At 52.0% G+C, this 14,123-nt stretch overlaps 1 protein-coding gene across 5 annotated transcripts in view; it reads left to right on the top strand.

Annotated features, from left to right (window-relative positions):
* The window catches only part of SCN4A (sodium voltage-gated channel alpha subunit 4), a 46,564-nt gene that overhangs the window by 3,014 nt on the left and 29,427 nt on the right, over positions 1 to 14,123 (top strand). For 2 of the 5 annotated variants that reach the window (XM_084300982.1, XM_084300981.1), the window contains exons 2-6: positions 8,407 to 8,849; positions 9,167 to 9,287; positions 10,108 to 10,195; positions 10,816 to 10,944; positions 11,064 to 11,155. In XM_084300982.1, the coding sequence (XP_084157108.1) occupies positions 8,586 to 8,849; positions 9,167 to 9,287; positions 10,108 to 10,195; positions 10,816 to 10,944; positions 11,064 to 11,155 (694 nt within the window). In that variant the 5' untranslated portion in view covers positions 8,407 to 8,585. The remainder of the gene's footprint in view (positions 1 to 8,406; positions 8,850 to 9,166; positions 9,288 to 10,107; positions 10,196 to 10,815; positions 10,945 to 11,063; positions 11,156 to 14,123) is intronic. The other 3 variants (XM_084300985.1, XM_084300983.1, XM_084300984.1) reach the window with 2 other exon arrangements.

Here is a 14,123-nt window from a genome sequence, read left to right as displayed (position 1 = left end):
CCACTTGTCTGGATCTGGGGCTGATCTGCAGAGCAAGGTCTGCAGGAAAAGGCAAGCATTTCCTCCCCGCCCACCCCGTCACAAGGGGCTGCAGCGAGCAAAACATGCTGCAAAACATTTAATAGTAGACATGGCAGATGAGCATCACTTGCATAAAACCCTAGGGACAACAGGATATGACCAGTCAGTCCTCAGCTTTACAGGAAAGGTCCTGCACCTGAGGTTGAACGACCAAGGCTGTGAGCTTCTCCAGTCCATGCTAGGACAATGCCTGATGTAGCAACAGTTCACGGGGACAGGGCACGTTTATGGGAACTGGGTAGAGCACACAGTGTCCTGCTTTGACTCGGCCATGCTAATATTTGCACAGTACTTGCTGTTTTCCGTGCTGCAGTGTGTACGTAAGGGTCTGGTGAGCATCACCCAGGGCAAAGGGACCCCGTGGAGTGGGTTCATCTCCCGTGGGGAAACTTTGCTGGATTTGGGGTAGGAGAGAAACAGGCAGCAGGGAATGATGCCCTGAGCAGCACTGCCTCTGTGTTCAGCAGGTTGGGCTAATGAGGTTGTTTTGTTTGGGGACAGGAAGGAGATCCTTTGGTGTAGATGAGGAAAGAGGAATATATATATATATATATATATATATACATATACATATACATATACATATATATATAGGAGGTATGGGGGTCTGATGGGGGAAAATGGGGGAAAATGGGCATCCTGTGGGATGCTGCAGACACCCCAATATTGCAAACCCCACATGAGCACCAGCCTGGGAACCTGCTCCCAGCACCACTCACCGGTGACCCCGGCATTTTGGCTGCCTGCACACCCGCAGGCAGCAGCGCGGCGCTGAGGTCCCCTGGTGAAGATGGGGGTCCCCGAGCCCACCTCCACCCTCCCTTCCCCCCCACCGTCCCCTCTCTGCCTTCATTGCCGCCATGCTCAGATCTTTTCTGAGGCTGACATGGGAGCTGCTGGCAGGGCCGGGAGGGAGGAGCAGGGCTTGGATGTCACCCGAGTGCCAGCAGTGGGCAGGGGGCAAGCGCAGGGTCCCCGCTTTAACCCTTCCCAAGCCTGCACCACGGCCAAATACCCCAAATAAACCCCAGCGGCCACCCATCCCTGGTCTCCCCTGTCACCGACCCCCTTGGGATGAGGTGACAGCCCTGCTCCCCTCTCCGGGCAGGACAGGGTTAGCGCGAGTTGCTGCAGGATGTTGCAACCTCCTATTTCCATCTGCGGCCAGGAGAATATCCGAGGACTTCACAGCTTCCAGCCTATGCGTGTGCCACCCCCACCTCCAAGTACACCGAGGTACCCTTGGGGGTAAAAAGGCATTAAAGTGCCCGTGTTCAAGTAAATCCAGGTCAATAGCGACTGGTGAATATAATAAAATTAATTTCCACGCGGCTCATGATGCCAGGTGTGGGAGCAGAGGCAGCTCTGTGGGGGCAGATGGAAGGGGAGAAGTGGTGCAGGTGCCCTGTGCTATCGCAAGGGTTGCATGAGACCCTGAGCAAGACAGGAAAGCAAAAATCTGCCACGCTTTCTTCCATTTTTGGGTGGGTTAGGAGAAATGGCTGGATAGGGTTGGTCTACGTGAATCCCATGTGGGGAAGGGCAGAGCAGGGGCTCAGCCGTGGTCCCAGGGGCTGGTGGTGGCATGCCGAGCACCACGACTTTGGCTCCCCAAAGCCAGCTGGGGAGGACAGGGACCCCTTCGTGAGCAGCTGGCGAGCAGCACCCTGGCTGCATGTGCAGGTGGCAGGTGGCATGCAGGGCAATGTATCATGTCCTCCAAGCAAAGCTGGGGAGTTCTTGTCCCGCAGTGCACCCCGAGGCAGCAAAGAAAAGATCTCACCTGGAAATCCAGCCTTTGGTGCATGCAGCTGTACCAGCAATGCCGGCACTGCTTTAACAGGCGGTGAGAGACCTCAGCTGGTCCACGCCAGGCTGGGGGACCGCAGTGACGCCGAGGAGCAGAAACTGGCTGCAGCATCGCTGTCTGTCTGTCCTGACTTGGCAAAGGCATTTGTCAGCACCAGCCTCGCTTGTTTTCCAAGGGCAGCTTTCCACAGACCAAGCCCTTTTGCTCAACTTCGGGCAAATCACAGCCTGCAGCACTTCACCCAGCTCCCCAGCATGATGGATGCTGCTTGGAAGCATCCTGCATTCCTGCATTGCCAAATATACTGAGTGGAGGGTAAAAAAATATGGTGGGGACAACAAGCAGCACTGGGAGGGTGATGTTCATGGGGACCATCAAAAACCTCAGTAATGCATAGTTTAATGCTGGCAAAAGAGGGATTATTTTCTTTCTTGCTCTCCAAACCTGCCGAGCCTGCCACCATTTGAAAGCAGAGCAGGGGAAAGGATTTGTGTTATTCTTTTAATTTGTTTTACTGGTGTTACTTGCTTGTAATTAAGCCTTAACATCAGCTCCCTTTAAAGCAGGGCAGCCTAAGAACTGTGAGCTCACAGTGGGCTGAGAAACACAGCAGCAGAGGAGACATGGTGACCCACAGCAGGGTCGGACAAATCGTTTGCTTGCAGAAGAAAAACTTGGAGACTTCGCATATCTTCCAGATAGGCTTTGCAAAGTAGTTACAGCCAAGCATTAAGGCATGACCATATATCTGGGGATAGTAAACATCAGACTCTTAAATAGCATGTTATCGTCTTACAGAAAGGAACATAAACTTGTTTATAAAATGGCTAATTTCGTCTGGCACAACTGAGCAGTGTTTATCCTAGTTGCTGCTAGAAACTCATATAATCTCAAACACACTAATGCAGCTCCAGGCCGTGCTCTGCATGGCGTTAAATCATCCATGCGCGTGACTTAAAGCAAAGCTCTCCACCCCTAGTGCTATCCCTGGGCAAAGAAAAACCATTTCACTTCAGATTTTTCTCAATTTTACCCACTGTTTTTTCCAAATCTCAGGGAAAATACAGTGGGAAGTAAACACCCTGCAGGACTTTCTCAAGCTGTGACATCCCTAAAACCATTCCTGAAGGTGTTTTTTTTTTTGTCTCCAACCATCAAGCTTTGCAACAAGGAGCCATGCCACCCTTTGCACTCAGACATCCCCAAAAAAGGCTTAAATGTCCCCAAGCTGAAACAAAACCCACGGCAGCCGATGGCTTCGCCACCCTTGCACACAGCTCCTGATTCCCCCTGCGTCCCAGCCTGAACCAAGCAGGGTTTAGGAATGCTTAAATGTGGCCCTTCTGCCATACCCCATGGTCCCTCCACTGAGCACAGTGGTGTAATGAGGTGTGAAAGGCAGCAGGGGACAAGGACATAGAAACCTCGGGTATTTAATCCTCGTAAAGTCTGTGGCCATATAAATGCTGTTGTGACAGCATGGAGCATCCATGTCCTTGGGCTTGATCTGAGTCAAATAGGTTTTTGTGGGACAGCAGTGGGTATCCCAGCCCATGGGATTTTATTTTTTAAAGTTAAACCCTGGATTAACGCACACAGGGTTGGAGAGGGGAGCGGCTATGTGGGTCTGAGCACACGGGATGCCCACCTGCTGATTCGGAGCCTTCCATCTCCAGCCCGTGGGCAATGCACATCCTTGCCTTACAAGCTCCATTTGCAGCAGATTTTGTGGCTGAGAACCTGTCCCCAAGCCATGACTCATCCCCGAGCCCATTGCTCCCAACTGGGCCCAGCTGCATCAGCCGCCTCACCCCAACTTCCTCACAGGGATAAATGAGTAAGGGGTGGGTAGGGCTGGCTTATCCTGCTTGCAGGCAGCTGCTGGGTGCTCAGCTGGTGGAAGTGAGGTCTCCTGTGAGGTTCTGAGTTGCAGGCAATGAGGAGGGTGGTGCTGCAGGGTTGGGCACATGGGGGGCTTGGGTTGTGTGCATGGCAGGGTCTGGGGTCTGCTTTCAATCTCACCCAGCCCTTGAGTTGCTGGGTGCTGGTGTATCTCCCCATGTGTTAACTTCTCACAGCTACTGTAGCAGCAGGGGGGCTGTTAGAGCTCTCCTGGACCTGGCTTTGGTGCATGTGCTAATTGTTCTCCTGTTAATCCCTGCTGCAGGGTGTGCTCCCAGTGTTATGCACGGCGAGCACTTGGCAGAGCATTGCCTTGGTGAGTGAAGCTGATTTACACTTGTTGGTGAGTGGTTGTTTCCCATCTTGGACTTATGGCTCTATCAGCCTCTTTTGAGGTCTTTCCAGAATGCTTCTTATTAAAGAGGATGACAACTGACAGCAGACCTGTGGACAGGTGAGGACAGGTTCTCCAGACCCCAATCAATGACTTTGCTGTGGCACAGCAGATCATCATAGGGTTCCTGTGTTGTGGACATCCCTAGAGATGGACCCTCATGGCAATGGTGCCTCCACTTGAGATGCCCCACTCCTACCTCTGTGCCTTAACTTGGGTGCCCGGTCCTGAGCACGAGGGAGAACCAGTGCATCCCTCTGGGCTTAGCAGGCTGGTTCTAAGGTACAGGGAGCTCTGGCATTGCAGGTGCTCTCCCAAAACAATGCCCTAGGAGATGGGCTGAGCAGTTCTGTGTCACCTGCAGCCACCTGTCCATGCACAGGCCCACATAGCGGTCAAGAAACTCCTTCCCCTCTTCCTCAGCCCCCAGAAGGCTATTTTCTGTGCAGGGGTGAAGTGCCAGCTTTGGACAGAGTGGCTGTCCAAGCACTCTGACTGCTCACCCTGTTACCCTTCTGTCTGCCTTGATTATCCAGGACCAATTACACAGCATCTCTGGTAGCTTCCAAACCGCCCCTGTTATTTTGGGGGCTGACTTATTTTTGTGGCCTCAGAACAGCAGAAAATATCAGAAGAAACTGAGTTTCCATCAAGGCAAAGACTGCATGAAGCTGTTCCCAGTTGCCTGCTGGTACTTGGTGATGCTGAACTGGAGGTGAGATGCTTCTCAGTGGTGACCCATGGTGTTGGACATGGGCAACGTGTCCAAAAACAACACCCAATGAGCTGTGTACATGGTGGCTGCTTGGGGAGGAGGGGTGGGGGGTGGAAGGAGGTTGTTTTTATCCCTGCAGGAGCACTGTAGATGCTCACAGAGGCTTTGGGGTCCCACCAGCCCTGCTAAGCTGGTGCCAAAAAAGGAAAGCATGCTGGTTTAAAAAAAAAAAAAAAGAAAAAAAAAAAAAAGAAAGAAAGAAAGCATGCTCCTTAAATCTCAGCTTTAGTTGCTGTAGAGATAGAAAATAGTTTGAGAGACTTGCACTTTTTGATAGCTTGGTTTTTAAATATAGTTTAAAAAAAACTTGTCCAGATGGAAAGGAAGTTTTGGTGAGCAGTCTCTTGTTCCCAGCACCTCCATTCTCTGGGGACCCCGTGTCCTGGGCAGGGCTGGGGCTGAGCACCCAGGCCAGTTCATGCCTGGGCAGCGACTGTTGCTGCTCCCAAACCACCTCCACCTATTGGAGATGCAAAGAGCTGGATCTTGGTTTCTTCTAGCAGTTCATTTCAGGCTGGGATGCACCAGGCTGGGAGCAGAGTCCAGCCCCAATGTTACTTCAGCACCTGGGGGTGGCTGTGTCCCTGGTGTGGTGGGATTCTGCTGTCAGCCCCACACTGCTGTGGGGTTGGGGACCACTGGGGCAGGCCTGTGTTCAGCCCCTTCTCTTTTGGAAAGCCGTGACTAGATGTGGCTCTGTGTGGGAGCTGCAGACCTAGTCCTGCACCTGCTGTCACCCCAGCGTCTCTGGACATCCACAAAGGGAACAGCGTGGGTGCATGGGACCAGGCACCACAGAAAAGCAGCTCACAAACACACAGCATCTTCATGGCCAGAGCAGTATCCCCTCAGAGCCCCTTCTGCTCAGCCCCAGGCCGTGCCGGTGGCCCCAGTGTCTCCCTTTGCCCTGCACCCTACAGCTGCGCGTCCCCACTGCTGCGGGCCTAGTCCTCAGGGCCGAAAAGCGAAGCCTGTGCCACTCAGCCATGCTCCACTCCTGCGCTGGCTCCTGCCAGGGAGGAATGAGCAGAGTCATGGGGCTGCTGAAACCTGACTCCGGCCCTGATGGCTGGCGGCAGCTGGAGGCCCAGCCACCTCCGCCACACCACAGGCTGGGTGTAGCAAGCAGGGCTGGGGCCTTGCTGCGGGTTTTGGGGGGCAGCACCCAGCTGGGGGCCTGGGGGTTGGTGGGGAGCAGCACCCGGTGTGTTGCTGCCTTGTGGGGCAGTGTGTGGCTGAAAGAGCCAGAGCACAGGCATGATCTGTAACGTAGGCTTGTTCAAAGTGCTCCACAAAACCCAGTTTCCAGGGAAAATGAGGCTGGGTACACCAGCAAGCTGCTGTGTCCTCAGAGCCTCCAGGACAAGGGAAGGGTTGGTCCTGCTGCAGCACCCACCAGTGTGTCCCTGGTGGGACCTGGGCTGATTGGAGCCAGATGCAGCCCTGCACCTGCTGGGCTGGTTGAAGGGAATGGAGAGAGCAGGTTTCCAGAGCTGCTCAACAGAGCCTGAAACGGGTCTAAGTTGGGAAAAATGCCAGTGTCATAGAGAGGAGAATCCAGCAGTGAGTTTCCTCTAACAGATCAATGTGAAAAGCAACAGCGGTGTCCTGCTGCTGTAGGCAGACCTGGTGGCAGAAATTTCCGTTTTGCTTGCTTCCATCAGGTCCTAGCTTTGGGCCTGGAGTGGCAAGCCTTTGGTACCTGAACTGGGCTGTGGTCAGCACCAGTCTGTGTTGGCAGAGGTGTGACTCAGGATATCCTTTGTCCTTTGCAAGGACAACAATTCTCCCCATATTGAAATGGGTTCAAAACTGAAAATTGGAGCTCTTGATTTCTAAAGGCTGCCCCTTTTCAGCAGCCCAAGGCTGCCTGACAGGCAGAAAGTTGATCCCATCCCTATACCAGCTGCGTTTTGAAGCTGATTGCAGCCCTGGAGTGCAACCCTGTGGGGGGTAGGGGCTGCTTGGGCACAGTGATGGTGTGGGTCCCTGCCCTTTGGTTGCATCTCGGGGTGGGCACTGTGCCGCTGCAGGGATCACCAGCCCTTGACAGCAGGAAATCCATTTTGCATGCTAAGATTCAATTCAGCAGCACTAGTAAGGGAGCGTGGCAGTCCCTAAAATTCAGTTATCCACCACAGCTTGAAATCAATACCTCCCTTTGCCTTTGCATTTATTGCTGGGATTTATAATCAGTAAAAGAATGTGTCGATACTGGCTGGGCACCTAGCATAGCTTTTCCCACCAGAGCTATAAATGTCCACTTCTCATTAATTACAAAGGGCTAGAGGTTTTGGTCTCCCAGCTTTAAGCATGGTTTGAGGTTGGGAGTAGGAGTACTGACACTAATGCTCTTTCAGGGGCAGCTGTCCAGCAGTATTGTGCAAAGCATTGGTGCATGGAGGAGTTGATGCTCAGGGCTCTGCTTGTTGGTGGGATGCTTGTGTAGGGGAGGGTGTGCATCTCCACACCTCACCTTCCCCAAAATATTGGGGCGCTGCTACAGGCAACACTAGTCTTGAATTTCCCTATTTCAGTATGGTTTTTTTTGTTTGTTTGTTTGTTTGTTTTTCTTTAAGCAAAACATCTTAATCTTTAGTTTTCAGATCATTTTTTTTTTCATCACTGCACTTCACTTTTTTTAACAATGGTGAAACCAGAACAAAAAACATTTCCCTCCACCTCCGACTCTGACACTGATATTTTTCAGAAAGCTAATTTTAGTCAACTTCAAGATTCTGGGTGAAACCCCATGAAACCAGCAAAATTTCCTGAAAATTCACCTCTGATGCAAGTTGGTTTTTGTGGGTGGAGCTGAGGCAAGATGCCACCAAGCAAGAACATCCCTGGTGCCCAGAAAGCCCTTGCTGGGTGCTACAGCCTCTGGGTGCTGTCACCCATCTGCTCTGCACCTTCTCTGCAATGCTTTTAGTTGCTCTGCTTCTCTGTGGAGCCACCTTATCACTTCCAAATGGCTCATCCTATTCTGGTTTGGAGGGTGGCCCTGTGCTAGTGCCACTATTGCTTTCTGGCTCGAGATAACCCTTAACTCCTTGCTGTTGGGCACAGAGCCACAGATCACTTGTGTGTCCTCATGGGGATGGGAGCTGTGGAATGGCCACTGGCTCATGGGACCCTCTTGCTCTGAGCCATGCAAGCTGCTTGCATATAAAAGCAAAAACAAAGGGGAAAGAGCAGGGGTGGTGCTACTGGTTCTGGAGGTGTCTGGTCTCATTGAACAACCCTGTCTTGTCTTAAGCTGCACATCGAATGAGCTGGCTGGTGCCAGCGATGCAGCTGCTCAGCTGGTGCAGTGCCCTGAGAAAAGTCCCATGAGATGGTGCCTCATGGTTGGGTCTGTGTGGAAGAAACGGAAAGGGTGCCTGCAGGCTGTGTGTGTCCATCTACGTGCAATCCATGCATCTTTTTTTATGATTACAACAGTTCTGGAGCTGCTGGCTGAAATAAAACCACCTGCAGAAGCCCACTGAGGTCTTGCCACCATCCAGCTTCAGTAGCCAAGTCTCTAAATGCCCTCCACATAGCACCACCCAGCATCGACCCCTCAGCCCACCCTCTCCCCAGCAGGCAGAGCGCAGGTGACCTGCGAGCAGAATGAGAGCATGGCCGGCCTGCCGCACATCCCGGGCCCCGAGAACCTCCGCCCCTTCACCCCCGAGTCGCTGGCTGCCATCGAGCAGCGCATCGCCGAGGCAGAGGCGCTCAAGATAAAGCGGCAGCAGGTGGAGCTGCCCGAGGAAGAGGAGCTCAAGCCCAGCAGTGACCTGGAAGCTGGCAAGAACCTGCCCCTCATCTATGGTGACCCCCCCGTGGAGCTCATCGGGACACCCCTGGAGGACCTGGACCCTTTCTACAAGGATAAGAAGGTGAGGGACAGAGCTTAGCCCATGAGCTAAGCAAGACACCCTGCCCCCCCCCTCCCCCCCAAAAAAAAAAAATAAATGGACCTCCCCTTCTTTCACCTGTGCTTCTGCATATCTTCTGAGCCCACCTTGGAGAGCCACAGCCCCAAATTGCTCTGGTTGCTTCTCCTCTGAAGCAGAGCATCCTTTCCATTACAAATTCTCAAGCTTTTGGAGATTGAAAATATGCACAGAACCCTCGCCTCTAATGGCACTGCATCCTCCATGGGGGTTTAGGGATGTGCAGCAGGATTAATGCATCACCTCTTTTTTCTCTGCAGACTTTCATAGTCCTCAACAAAGGGAAGTCCATCTTCCGCTTCTCAGCGACTCCTGCCCTCTACCTGCTGGGTCCTTTCCACCCCATCCGGAGAGGAGCCATCAAAGTGCTCATCCATTCATATCCTTGCTTCACTGTTGCCAGGGCAAATCCTGATGCAGGAAGGGCCAACAGTTCTGCAAGAGGGCTGAGAGAGGTGTTTTGTGATGCAGTTCTCATGGGCAGGTTCCCACCATGGCCAAGAGCCATCCCAGTGCTTTTGCCCCTTCCCAAGGAGTGGGTTTGGGATGCCCTCATGTCAGTCAGCACTCCGACACCAAGAGCTCAAAGCATCAATTTGATTGGAGCAGGGAAGATGTCTACATGGTGGGCTTCCTAGGAAGGAGTCCAAGTCTTCCAGGTCTGGAGAGACTTGAAAAGGAAGGAACATGTTTACAGGGCAGAGGATCGTGTCCCATGTGGGTGGCAGTTGAATTTGGGAGCTCAAGGCATTCTTTGGGAGAGGGGAGGCAGAGGAACCAGGACACTGGGATATGGGAAAGGAGGCAATATGAACAGCAATTGGACTTCTGGAGTGGGACAAACAGGAAGGATCTCAGGAGCAGGAGGGGTCCTAGGGCAGGTGGGAAGCAGCCCCACTAGGAGCAGTGACTGTGGCAGAAGGATCTGAGAAGTTGTATCCTGGGGTGATGGAGAGGAGGGAACACCAAGGAGATGGGAAGGGGAGCAGAAAGCGAGGCCAGGGCCATGCATGGGAGCAGGGGACTGTGGAAAAGTGTGAGCATGGGACAGAGCTGCAGGAAGAGTGAGTCAGAGCTCGGGGACAAGGTGGGAGCCAGAACAAGAGGAGCAGGAGTGCTTGCCTTCCTACCCCCATTAGTACCCATGCAAAGGGGGAATTAGGCAGCAGCCCCAGCATTTCTCCTTGACCAGGTTTTAAATTATTCAGCATGTTCATCATGATCACAATTTTAACCAACTGCGTGTTTATGACATTGAGCAACCCACCGGCGTGGTCCAAGAATGTGGAGTAAGTCTCTGCGGGTCAGAGGGGGATCCAGGCAGCCTTCAGAGAAGCGGTGTCCTTGGGAGATGGTGGTGGCCCTCTCGATCTCCAAAGGGATGTCTGTGCTCTGCACCTTGCAAAGGGCAGGAGAGTTTCAGAGCTGCCCAAAATCTGGTGGGGGCCCCCTGACAGGAAACCGCTGTCAGTTGGGTTGGGCTGACCATGGTGATGTGGGGAGGCTGAGCAGATCCACCAGGCCAAGGAGCATGGAATGCCAGGTGGGAAGGGGGAAATGCAGCATTTTTCTGCATGGACACGTTGTGGCAGGGTTTTGCAGAGAGTGCAGTGGTGGTGGGACGTGCACAGGGACCAGAGGTGATGCAGGGTAGTCACCCATGGGGGTGATGCCCAAAGGAGTCCTAGTTTGCCCTGTGAACTGAGGTTGTGGGAGAACCTCCCTCAGTGCTGAAGCATGTCAGGAACACAACAGCCCCTTGCTACACACTCCAGAACTTGCTTCCAAAAACTGTCCCACGGCACTGGGCAGAGGCAGGGCCCAGCAAAACCTCCTGGGGCCCAAACTTCCTCCAGAGCTGGCCCTTGGACCTGGATAAGCATCCCCTGGGTCACCATTCCCATTTCAGATACACCTTCACTGGAATTTACACCTTTGAGTCCCTCATCAAGATACTGTCGAGAGGCTTCTGCATTGATGACTTTACATTCCTGCGTGACCCATGGAATTGGCTGGACTTCATGGTCATCTCCATGGCGTGAGTGCGGTGGGATGGGGGCAGGAGACCTTAGGGGGGGCCCTGTGGAGAAGGGCTGGGAACTTGGGGGGTGGTCACCTGGACCAGCCCCTGATGCCTTCTCCTCTCGCATCTTGCAGCTACATCACTGAGTTTGTGGACCTGGGGAACATATCTGCTCTCAGGACCTTCCGCGTCCTCCGTGCCTTGAAAACCATCACAGTGATACCAGGTGGGACTTAAAGAATGGGTCTTCTCACCATGCTTTCTCCTTCCTTGAGGTCAGGGTTTTCAATGTTCAAAGCTCTAAAAAAAAAAAAAGAAAAAAAAAAAAAAAAAAGAGGGGAAAACATGATATTCAAAACTTTTAAATCTTTTTCAACCCAGTAATTAAGCATCTGGGCCAGGCCCAGCTGATTTGACACCTTTAATTTAGCTGCACTCACTCACTGTTTGACTAAATATTCTGTCAAGCCAGACATGATGTTTTTAGGGCTTCTCAGAGATGTTCCAAGTGCTAACATTGGGTTTATGGGCCTGATTAATGATCCTGATACAGTTTTCACAGAATCATCTAGGTTGGAAGAGACCTCCAAGATCACCTAGTCCAACCTCTGACCTAACACTAACAAGTCTCCTCCACTAAACCATATCACTAAGCTCTACATCTAAACGTCTTTTAAAGACCTCCAGGGATGGTGACTCCACCACTTCCCTGGGCAGCCCATTCCAATGCCTAACAACCCTTTCAGTAAAGTTCTTCCTAACATCCAACATAAACCTCCCTTGGCAAAACTTTAGCCCATTCCCTCTCATCCTGTCAGCAGGCATGTGGGAGAATAGACGAATCCCCACCTCGCTACAGCATCCTTTAAGGTACCTATAGAGAGTGATAAGGTTGCCTCTGAGCCTCCTCTTCTCCAGGCTAAATAAACCCAGCTTCCTCAGCTGCTCTTTATAAGACTCCCTCACCAGACCCCTTGCCCTTCTCTGGACTCACTCGAGCACCTTGATGTCCTTCTTGGAGTGAGGGGCCCAAAACTGAACACAGGACTCGAGGTGCAGACTCACCAGAGCCAAGTACAGGGGGACAATCACTTCCCTAGCCCTGCTGGCCACAGTTTCCTATACAAGCCAGGATGCTCTTGGCCTTCTTGGCCACCTGAGCACACTGCTGGCTCATATTCAGCCGACTGTCAGACTTCAGCAGACTATACTCCCAGGTCCTTCTCTTCCAGGCAGCTTTCCAACCACTCATCTCCCAGCCTATAGCTCTGCTTGGGGTTGTTGTGCCCCAAGTGCAGGACCCAGCACTTGGCCTTGTTGAACTTCATACAGTTGGCCTCAGCCCATCAGTCCAGCCTATCCAGATTATCCTACCCTCAAGCAGATCGACACACGCACCTAACTTGGTGTCATCTGCAAACTTACTGAGGGTGCACTAGATCCTCTCATCCAGATCATCAATAAAGATATTAAAGAGAACTGGCTCTAGTACTGAGCCCTGAGGAACTCCACTAGTGATCAGCCTCCAACTGGATTTAACTCGATTCACCACAACCCTTTGGGCCTGGCTATCCAGCCAGTTTTTAACCCACAGAAACCAGTCCAAGCCATGAGTAGCCAGTTTCTTGAGTAGAATGCTGTGGAAACAGTATCAAAAGCCTTGCTGAAGTCAAGGTAGACCACATCCACAGCCTTTCCCTCATCCACTAAGCGTGTCACTTTGTCATAGAAGGAGATCAGGTTCGTCAAGCAGGACCTGCCTTTCATAAACCCATGCTGACTGGGCCTGATTGCCTGCTTGCCCTGCAAGTGCCATGTGATGACACTCAAGACAATCTGCTCCATGAGCTTCCCTGGCACTGAAGTCAAACTAACAGGCCTATAGTTTCCCGGCTCTATCCTCTGGCCCTTCTTGTAAATGGGCATCAAGTTTGCTAGCCACCACTCGACTGGGACCTCCCCTGATAGCCAGGACTGCTGATAAATGATGGAAAGCGGCATGGGCAGCTCTACTGCCAATTCTCTCAGTACCCTTGGGTGGATCCCATCCAGCCCTATCAACTTGCGTACATCTAAGGGCTGTAGCAGGTCGCCAACCATTTCCTCATGGATAGTGAGGGCCACATTCTGCTCCCCATCCCCTTCCACCAGCTCAGGGTACTGGATATCCAGAGAACAACCGGTATTGCCGCTAAAGACTGAGGCAAAGAAGGCATTAAGCACCTCCACCTTTTCCTCATCTCTTGTAACAAGGTTTCCCCCTGCATCCATTAAAGGATGGAGATTCTCCTTAGTCCTTCATTTTGCATTGATGTATTTGTAAAAAGATTTTTTGTTGTCTTTAACAGCAGTAGCCAGATTGAGCTCCAGATGAGCTTTGGCCTTTCTAATTTTGGCCCTACACATCCTTACTACATCCTTATAATCCATCTGAATGGCCTACCCTCTTTTCCAAAGATCATAAACCCTCTTTTTTTTTCCTAAGCTCTATCCACAATTGTCTGTTCAGCCAGGCCAGTCTTCTTCCACGCCAGCTTGTCTTTGGGTATGTCAAGTCAGATTGCTCCTGAGCCATTAAGATTTCCTTCTTGAGGAGTGCCCAGCCTTCCTGGACTCCTCTGCCCTTCAGAACTGCTTCCCAAGGGACTCTGCCAACCAGTGTCCTGAACAGTTCAAAGTCTGCCCTCCAGAATTCCAAGACAGCAGTTTTACTGATCTTCCACTCTATCCAGAAACCTTCTAGACTGCTTCCTCTGAGCTGTAGTGCATTTCCAGGATATATCTGGGAAGTTGAAGTCGCCCAAGAGAACAAGTGCTGATGATTTCACAACTTCTGCTAGCTGCCTGTAGAACTTCTCATCCATCTCCTCATCCTGGTTTGGCAGTCTGTAGCAGACCCCCACCAGGATGCTTGCCTTGTTGGCCTTCCCACTGATCCTAACGCATAGGGACTCAACCTTATCATTCCCAGTCTCGAGTTTCACAGCATCAAAACTCTCTCTAATATAGAGAGCCACACCACCACCCCTTCCATGCTGCCTATCCCTTCTGAAGAGCTTATAGCCAGACATTGCAGCACTCCAGTTATGGGAGTGGTCCCACCACGTTTCAGTGATGGCAACCAAGTCATAGCTTGCATGCTACACGATGGCTTCCAGTACCTCTTGTTTGTTGCCCATGCTGCATGCATTACT

Source organism: Netta rufina (assembly GCF_964035555.1).
Source record: "Netta rufina genome assembly, chromosome: 24".
NCBI lineage: Eukaryota > Metazoa > Chordata > Aves > Anseriformes > Anatidae > Netta > Netta rufina.
The sequence above is the reverse complement of the archived record's forward strand: the minus strand, read 5'-3'. Positions and strand labels throughout refer to the sequence as shown.